The 10,497-nt window shown below is 34.0% G+C and overlaps 1 protein-coding gene across 1 annotated transcript; it reads right to left on the reverse strand.

Annotated features, from left to right (window-relative positions):
• Positions 1–5,314: 5,314 nt before the first annotated feature.
• LOC117107236 (NF-kappa-B inhibitor epsilon-like) lies at positions 5,315–7,929 on the reverse strand (the record flags this gene model as incomplete). The annotated part of the gene is given in 3 exon segments (XM_033248858.1): positions 5,315–5,564; positions 5,799–5,904; positions 7,307–7,929. Coding segments are annotated over 3 exon segments (790 nt in total), but the record flags the coding sequence as incomplete, so codon positions are not given.
• Between the last annotated feature and the right edge of the window lie 2,568 nt (positions 7,930–10,497).

Below are 10,497 nucleotides of genomic sequence, written 5' to 3' on the forward strand. Positions count from 1 at the left end.
AGGTGTAGAGTATCCGGACTATAATCGGATGTATAATACATCCTTGGAATTTTTTTTTACATTAGGATACGGTCTTTTTTTCAAGGTATTGCGTAATACGCAATATAAATATATATACCGATGTATAGGCCTATAAACATAGATAAGGTGTATACATCTGTATGTATGTGCATAAGGGCCAATACAAGCGAACGTGTATTTGTCATAGTACATAGTAACATTTTGACTTTAGAATTTGCAACGAATCAATGCTGCAGTGGCGTATCTAGAAGTCTTGGAATGGGGGTGCTGATGGGGGCGCGAAGGTGAAGTGGGTGGGGGCTCGATGATCAGTTGAGGGGCAGTAACTCGCAAAATAAGGTGATTTTTAACTCCTTGACAATGATTTTTGGGTGCGTCGCTTATACAAACATATTGATGTTGCGCTTTCCATGTATTCCTGTAGTTCAGGCATATTATAGGTCTTAAGTCATCGTAAATAAACGTTTATAATGAAATGCTGTGTCTTCATTGTGTTATTTATTCATTTTAACACCGTATACATTGTATTTAAAACCCTGTTTCTCGAAGTGTTTCATTACACACAGGGTAATATATACTCCGATTAAGCGCCGCAGCGCTTATTCGAGAGCAACGTTTACGGTACATCCTGCAAAGGGCCTAATGGTCAATGACCGCAAGGTAACAGGGGCTGTATCCAAGGTGCCACAGAACACAAAACCACCAGAATAATTATTTAATGTAAATTTAAGCTTCATAATTATCTTTATACCTGTACCTACATGTATGTTGCTATTTTAGTCTGGCCAAAGGAATCAGCCCTTACTTGTGAATAAATATACCTGCAATTTCTTACTTCAAATTCATGCAACACAAAAATCAAGAAAATAAACTTGAATAATTTTTGACAAATTTATTTAATAATTGCCATTTCCAGGTCATAAGTCAAAACTGGGTGATATTAAACTAGCTCCCATACCAAAAAAGGTGATTAACAATATTTTTTATAAACAGAATAAAAAAAATGTTATTCCAACATTTATTATCATGATTGTAATTGATTACAGTACAGTAGTTGGTAAAGTAATGACCAAAATGAGGCATTAGTTTTCTTGAAAAATGAGCCTCAATTATTTTTTGGCATGGTGTAAATAAGAGCTTTCAGAACGGTTGCATTACAACCTTTCATTGTTATACAGTACAGCTCAATATAAGCCTGCAACTGAACTTTTCTCGTTTTTAAAATGTTGGGTCTCCGGTGTAAAGCGGATCACCAAAGTGTGGTCACCCGAAAATAGGTTTGGGAAGCGCTGGCATACATTCAAACACCCACAGCTGTTCCACAGTCTAGCACATTATTGTTCAAGACATTAATTTAGCATGGCCAGGCCATATTGTGCCTGTATAGAGCATAGGGTATCTGTACCTCTTATGCATATCTAGGAAAACTAGGAGATTTCACAAACACTCTTTCTGCTAATTGTAAAAATTAGTTCGTCAAAACGAATAGGAATTACATCAGTGGTCAATATCACTCAGAAACAGGAAAAGAAATACAGGTAAATTGAATGTCGCGACAATTGACATATATAACTAAATATTCAATATATCAGGGGTAAGATACACCTATGTAAGTTGTGCATAAATTGTAACTTTTAACAAGTGATTAATAATTTTGTATTACTTGGTTAATACCTATTGTATATATACAGTAGTAGTTTACAGCTCAATCAATTTGTATTCCTTTTGGGATAAACTATTAATCCAAAAAATAATGCTCACTTTTCTAGTCAACAACTTCAAATTTAATAAAGAAAAAAGAAATTAAACTGATGAAAGTTTAAAAAAAAAAAAATTATCGTTTAAATTGCAAATACCTGTTTTGCTATAAAAATGTAATTTATTACTTTCACTATATCATGACAATCTCTAGGCACATTGTCATGCTATAACTGATGTATATAAAAATGTACATAATAACAATACCATCAATAACAAGAATATTAAGATAAATAACAATAATAATAATAATTATTAATAATTATATTAAGGGTAGAATGCTTCCATGTATTTTATGCTTAATTTGTAATTTTTTTTAAAGAGAAAGTTTTTTTTATATTATTACTTGGTTACACATCAATTTTGATTAACTATAAATCAAATTCTATTCATTTTAAGATGAATGATATTAAAATAATATAGTTTACTTTCTTAACAATCTTTAATTAGAGTATTAATCTTAAATGATAAAAAAAAATAAATAAACTGAAAATTTTAACTTGCAAAATACCAGCTTTGCAACAAAAATGTAATTATTCATCAAATGTTGTTAAAAGTACTCTAGTGTTGATCAATTTAAATTTTATATAATGGTCATAATTATTTTTGTAATCTAGCAATTATGAAAACTTGCCTCAAAAAACATATCCTGTATCTACAACAATCATTACTTCACAGGTGCCCAAATCTCAACACACATCAGTATAGTAGATATATCCTTAATTTGTTTTTATTAATTTTTGGAGGTGGGGTTTAATACACCAAGAACCCCCTTTCCTACAAATATGAGTTTTTTCATATTTAAACTGATAGCAAGCCCTATAAAAATGTTAACACCTCATGCACAATTCAAAGCCAACCTTTATTTTTATGAAATTATATTAAAGTCAACTGAGCTTCTCATTCAAGTTATACCCTGGGCTTTTGACCAGGAAACCCTGGTATGTAAAATTTGACATAAAGTCGGGGTGGGCTTACATCCGAGGAACTACAGTAATTTATTTGATAAGGTCTCCCTTATTATGATTCTGGATACTGTGGACAGATTTTATTCAAGTTTGGTCACCCCTCACTGTAGATTCAGAAGGAACAGATGACCGACTGATTGATTTATATTTACAACACTTCAAATATGTGACTCACCCATATATGGGCATAATGATGCCACATCACACCATATATGGCTAAATTAAAGGTATTCCACACAATGCTAGAATTCATATGTACACAATAATAACAACAATACAACTGTAATAACAATAACAATAAAAATATAAATAAAAACTATACAAGGCATACATAAGGTATACATATAAAAGAGAATTATACTGTATAACAGAGTTGGATTAGTGAATGCTCTTCAAACTATTTACAACATTGACAATTGGTAATGTATGTACAACTGCTAGAGGAAGTACAAAGGGGTGTCTATACAAGTCTATGTTCATGTAAGTATTTGTACTAACTCTATGTTCATGAGTGTTTGTACAACTCCTGTTCATATGAGTGTCTGCTTAACTCCTGTTCATATGAGTGTCTGCTTAACTCCTGTTCATATGAGTGTCTGCTTAGCTCCTGTTCATGAGTGTCTGCTTAACTCCTGTTCATATGAGTGTCTTCATAACTCCTAAGTTTCAATTGCGGAATTGCGACGTGTACGAATGCAGCTGATCTGCCTTCAGTCCTTCGCTATTCGTTATTGAACGATCTGCATTGGCGTCCATCAAAACTGTAATCGCTTCCCCAAATTTCCTACTGACAGCCAAATGTAAAGGCGTGCAGTGGTCAAAGGTTAGGACATCGACATCTGCGTTTAGCGTGTATACAAGAAACCTAACAAGGTCGGATTTGCCTTGTTCTATGGCGTGATGAAGGGCTGTTCTCCCGCTCCATCAAAATTTGGCCGAGTGGGTATTTAAGTTGTTTAAATCGCCAAAGTCTTATGCTAATGCATTGAGTGGAGTCGAAAGTGGTGTCTATAATTTGTCTAAAATGTAATAAGTTAGTGTACTGTAGAAGATACTTTTTATGTACACAAAATTTGAATGATTCACTGATTCATAAAATTAAGGTTGATCTGATTTAAATTTCCATTCAGACTAAAAATATGAAGTTTTGAGAGGCTGGGGGCCTAAGCCAATCGCTTGCGGGACTCGCCACATCCAGTACTGACTAAGACGATCGCTGCTGATTTACAGGTACATATTCAGCTTAAATACTGTCACCAAGTCATTTTGTTGCAATTTCTGTATGAAATATTTAAAATATTGGACAAATTCAAATTGCTGAATTGTAGAATAAGATGTTCCTTTTGACTATGATGGTCAACAAGTCAGAAGAACGTTGTTTGTATTACTCTCTAGTCTAGGGGTAAGCCATGTTCACGTTTCTTTCACTCCATTTCAAATCTAATGGATCAAAACCCTGACTTTTATTAAAGGAATATTTACCAAGGCTTTCAATAAGTTGGTCGGGAATGTGGAATAAAATCTCTGGTGGGGATCATGGGAAGAAATTTTTAAATGGGAAAAATTGTTTAGTAAATGGTGTTAATCTCTTTGTATTTTATCAATATCACGGCCTTGTAAAAGAACACCTTCCGGTGATACAAGCTTTTCCGTGTTTAAAAAAAGCCTTTATTATTATTATTACCTTGAAATTAGGCCTAGAATTATAGTAAAATTAAAATCAAACATATTTGAAAAATTCCCAACCGACAGACCTTGATTTCAATATGTTAATGTACTTATGCAACAACTTTTGTTTTATTAAACTACATAAATAATAATAAACCTGCAAATCCAGGGTAGGCTTTGCAGCCATTCAATTCAAATGCGCAACAAAAAGTGGGAATTCCCATATGCAAATTAGAATGCACTAGAATGGCAAACATCCAATAGGAAATCAGAGTGGTTATCAATTTCAATAGACATTGAGCTCAACAACAACCCACAGAAAAATCCATGGGACTTTTACAAGATAAAAATTAACACAATTTCCAACAAAAATCCCCACTGTTAATCAGAGATGTTGACAAGTCTAAAAAGAAAACTAACTTGGATTTTCCGTTTGTAAAATCCAAGATATCCAAAATTTGAACTGCACTATAATAAGCATTGAAATAAATGTTTAATTTATTTTTAATTATTTTTTTTAAACAATTTTAATCCAAAAAAATCCAAAAAGTGTTTATGAGAGAAATATATCTTAAATAAACGTATTATTATTTATCTACACGTAAGTGTACAGTATTTTAATGGTTCCTCTGCGTTTATTCTTCATTTTTGGTTACTGTTCAGATGTTTTATGGTGTCATTCCATTTCTCGAGTTTATTTTGTGTAAAGCGCTTAAAAGCATTGTTTTGTATTGAGCGCTCTATACAACTAACATTATTATTATTATCAATTTATGGAAATACCAAGAAATTGTACCACAAGATGTTCCACCTATTAACAATTTAATGTTAATATATCTAAGGTACCACAGTACCAAAACTGAATCCAACTAACGTTAGTAATTCAAATAAAACTTTACCTTCAAAATTTTGAAGTTCCAGGTTCTGTGGAATAGATGGACAATAAAAGCGTCCTGGCCAGTTATACCTGTCTTTATCTGTTATTGGCCTGGTCAGTTCCCTGACGCACTCCATATAGTCGTGGCTTTTACACGCTAAGTGTAAGGATGTTTGTCCGTTATGGTCCTGCATCTCCAGATTTGCTCCTGCAACCACTAACTGCCTTGTCAACCTTGGTTGTTTCATTATCACTGACAGATGCATTGGTGTCTGTTGAATACAAACAGTTCAATTAAGCAATTAATTAAATTTAATTACATTTTTCCTGTTTGTTCTATTTCAAACTGAAATTTTGGCTGAGTCTGGAACCTGCAGCAACAATGCAGTACATGATTCTGTAAACTAAAATCCTAAAGTACTGTATAAAATGACTATATTTTACTTCTGACAACTGTATTATTACTGTATTATTACCAGGACAGTTGTAAAAATAAAAGAACTTACCTGTCGCAGTTTATTCTGGATGTTCAGATACTCCAAACACGGTGAACAAGAGATGAATCTCTCAGCATATTTTGGGCTGTTGTAAATTATGCTCGAATGGAGCGGGCTATCGAAAGAAAAACAATAATGTACAATTAATCCATACATTATAATTAAAACAATAGTAAAACCAAATTTTCTTCCCAATTACCATTTTAATTAATTAAGGCCAAAATAGTATTCTTTCACAGAAATTATTTCATAGCTAATTAATGACCAAAAAATTGTGTCACTCAAGCATAGTAACAGCCTTGGAAATCACAATTATTTTAGACCAGTAATTGATTTGTTTTATAAGTCAACAATTTTTAGGCAGTGGCATACCTATGGAGGTGGGCAGGGGAGAATCAGAAAAGCTTGTTCCCCCTCTCATATGAAATTTGCTGAGCAAAAAAAAAAAATAAATTTAAGGGGTTAATAATCACTACAGTAGGCCCTATAAGATTTTTGCCAGCTAACTCAATCTTGATTAAAGCCCCCAACTTTGTTCCCCACTCCCCACCACCAGCTCCCCTTGTCAATATACCTACAGTAAATACACCACTGGTTTAATGTAAGGTAATCATTACTTACAAAAAAAGTGCATTGTAGAGCAACTGTCATTACTCAGAGTCTTCCCTGTCTCTTATACACATCTAGATGTGTATAAGAGACAGCAAGTATACCCTGAGGGGGAAGGAGGGGAGGTAGTGCTACTTTGTGCTTTTCATGAAGTAGAAAAACATAATTTTGCACCAAAAAAAAAAAAAATAACCATTAATTTTTATGATTTTGGTTGTCAAGATTGATTAACAAAAATTACAATCTTTTTTTCTGGCTTTATATTTAGCAACTGTATTTCAACATAAAGGAACAAAATGATGAAAAACTTCTTTTATCATGGATGTCAGCAATCAATCACTCATTCGTGATAGCTAAACCATTTGATAACAAAAGGCGGCTAAAGTACACAAAGTCACTCAAGGACTTCTATATATACCGCACTGAACAATGAATGGAAATACCCTTGAAATTTCCAAAGGTATTTCTGCATGCCCACGCCCAAGGAAAAATTTGTAGAAAATATTAAATATAATCACCTTTCACTATGTAAATCCTAATTAAAGTTTAGAATCGATTCCTTGAATAATTAAAACAACCTAGGCCACAACTGTATCGCCTGGGGTGGAAAAGGGGGAGGGGTCAGGCCTTGATTTTTAAATGAATACAGTATGGTCCACTATTATTTACCACCAGGCCCAATTGTGATAGGCCGAATCTAGGCTTAGGCCCTAGCAATGCAGAAGTGTTCATAAAACTACTGTACATTATGCCTAAGCCTACGTATGGATCAACCAAGCTGGCATATGCCAGTCAGTAAATCGATTTCCAGCAGTATTTTCTGGAAAAAAAATTACAAATCAAATGTTACAGTACCACTACTACTACTAGGCTAGGCCTATTATTTAATTCAAAAGAAGTTTACTTACGTGTCTCCTTCATCGTCTTGATAAAACGCATCTTCAGTGAGGCACTGGCAAGATTCGACATCATCACAAATGCATTCGTTTGACAGGGCATCGTCACAGATTTCCTCTGAAATATCTGACTGTTCGTTTATGTTGAGATTCCTCAATCTTTCGGTTACTGTGCTGTTGTAACTTGCACATTGTTCGTTATTCTCACATTCTTCTTCTTCTCTTAGTACTTGCAAGTCATATTCTTTAAATGAGTCTATTCCTGAATCATATCTGTCGTCAAATGGTAACTTTAAATGACTGACTTCCTTACGAAATTGGCTGGTTTCTGCTAGGCCTAGGTCTGGGTTTGCCTGTAAGCCATTAACACCGGCCGCAGTGTTCAGTAGGGTTGTCGTTGTTTGAGGTTTATTATTAACGATAAGCCCAGGCATAACGGTAGACATATTTGTCGGCTAACCCGCGCTTTAAATATATGGTTATTGAAAACAAGTTTCGAAGCAAACTTACTGATTTTGTTGTTTTAAAATTAACAGCTGATCCTTCCTTTCTTTACGATGATAGCTGGGCGAACCTGAATATTGATGATTTGGCAGTCGACGAGAATTTTATACCTATACCGAAAGGGGATTCCCAAAAATTATCCGAGACGTGAATGGCCATTCAAGATCACATGGGTAATTCAGCCAATTGAGACTCATGTATTTGGGGCTTCCCCAAGCCTCGTTTTCGTTACATACGCCACTCAATTCAAACAATAAGTCGATACACCAACATTTACTTTAATGGAAGTGACCACAATTTTTACATCTATCGAAAAACAGTTTAATATGTTTTCTAAATTGCGCATTTCCGCATTAGGACAGTTTTTCCCTCAAAGTATTGTGTAAACTGTACTGTAAATCATAGGCCTAGTCTTAATAGGCATAACTAGGATGATAATAAGTGATATTTTTAATATAGATATTAAAAATATCATTTATTATCATCCTAGTTATGCCTACTAAGACAGGCCTATGATTATATAGGAAAATGTAAGTCCCCAGTGATTCGAGTCAAGTCCTTCTTATTAAATATAGCCTAAACTCGTATTTCCGCATTAAGACAGTTTTTTCCCTCAAAGTATTGTGTAATACTACAGTGTAAATCATAGGCCTACTCTTAGTAAGCATAACTAGGATGATAAATGATATTTTTAATTATATAGGAAAACGTCCTTCCTATTGAATATAGCCTAAACTCGTAACGTAAATGATGCTTGGAATTTATATTAGGCGTCCATTTACTCTGGTAAATAAACCGGTATTATTTTACAATATTAAAAATTGCTTGTATGATGATTTTATATGCATACAGTAGGCCATTGTTTTTGTATAATTGTAGGCTAAGTGTAGGCTATGTGTGCAATGTGTGGGCCTATGATGTAATTGTAATCATGGAGGTGTAATAAAACTCACATGACAATTCACAAAATTCATTGATAAACACAGGAAGCGTAACGTCCTTTCGGTCACAGACCTCAAGTTGAGTTGAGCAATTAGGCAACGCAGAGTGATGAAGTAGGCCTACTATAGTAAATACACAATAAGAGCTAAAAAAGACAGTGTAAAAGTCCATTGGCCAATACATGATGTCAATGAACAACAAGAAAAGACGGTGCTCGGCCTACACTTACACCGTCCGCATGATAAACCGAAAAAAGTCTTCTTATTACAGTATCATTTTCATCTAAAAATGAGTAGGACTATGTTGGATCTTAGGCCATAGGGCTATACATTATTCCTAAAGTAAGGTAGATTTTCAAATCTCCCGTCAGAGAAAGTTAGATACACCTACACACCCAATGGGGGCTCCAGCAGGGATCACAGAGCAAATTTCCCCAATCAGCCCTGTCGGATAAGCATGGACCCCTTCGACGTGGGACGAGCTACAGGTCGTCGGACCCAGGGAATTGTTCCCTGGTCGGACCTGATGGATCACAGATCCCTCAGGCGCTTTTCATAGGCCTAAGTTTTAAATTATACAGTAGTGAAACACTATCTCCCGCCAAACCTAAGTCACCCAACCAATATTTTTGTGAAGCAATTCCTTGAATATTGTTAAAATATCTTCCAATGATCTCCACACAAGGGACCTTGGTTCGGACCCAATGGAGGAATTCTCGAAAGTTCTGGAGTCACCACTGAAGCCCACCCAAGACTGTACATATGGAAAGTTGGATCAAAGGAGATTGTATGAATACTAGACAAACCCAGAATGCCACACCACTGGAGTTTCAATGTAATTGAGTTCAGATGTAGATAATAATTCTAATGAAATACTAGTCTAAAATTCAAAAGAAAAACCATGTCAATAATACTTGAATGATTACAGGCAGCCGTCAATGCGGTAAGTAATGACGAAACATGTTTATGTTCTAAATGCCGCCTCGTCATAGTTTAAAAGTCCATAGTTTAACAAGTACGCAATCGTTATATACAGTAAGGAACGGCCTGTTATAATATATAATCATATATATAGGTCTATATATATGTATATATGTGCATATACATATTATATATATATACTGTATATATATATATATATATATATGTATATATGTATATATATACATATATATGTATATATATGTGTATATATGTATATATATATATATTTTATATCGCTATGCTTCTGCATCAAGCACTGTTATCTAGATGATCTGGTTTCAACCTACACTGCATAGTATTTGTATATATATATTATATAAATACATATAATGGCTATATAGGGAAAATCGATATATAAAAGACACATGTTTAATAATGTATAATATTTGCAAAAATTCTATTGAAATCGACATTACTTCTTAATGGGTTTTCCATTGGAAAGTTAGACGATTATTGCTTGATTTGATTTCATTCTATTTCATATTTATAAATAGGCATTGGTAAACTATGGACAAACCCAGACTGCCTCATCGTTATCGATTACACTAAGACAATAACTCTCATTATTGAACATTCGTCTAAACTTCCAATGGAAATTTCACGCCAGGTTCGCGTTGTTGACAGGCCGCCCTCTGCGCAGTAATGATGAATATCATTTATTGATGTAGTAATAATATAATCCTGGTGTTGTCTTTAATTTACGCTTGTTAATTTTTATACAAGAAGACATATCATCACTATTATCTCTATTATCACGAATCATTATATATATAT

This window comes from Anneissia japonica, unplaced genomic scaffold (genome assembly GCF_011630105.1).
Source record: "Anneissia japonica isolate Jap-2015-1 unplaced genomic scaffold, ASM1163010v1 scaffold967_len435762_cov181, whole genome shotgun sequence".
NCBI classification, from domain to species: Eukaryota; Metazoa; Echinodermata; class Crinoidea; order Comatulida; family Comatulidae; genus Anneissia; species Anneissia japonica.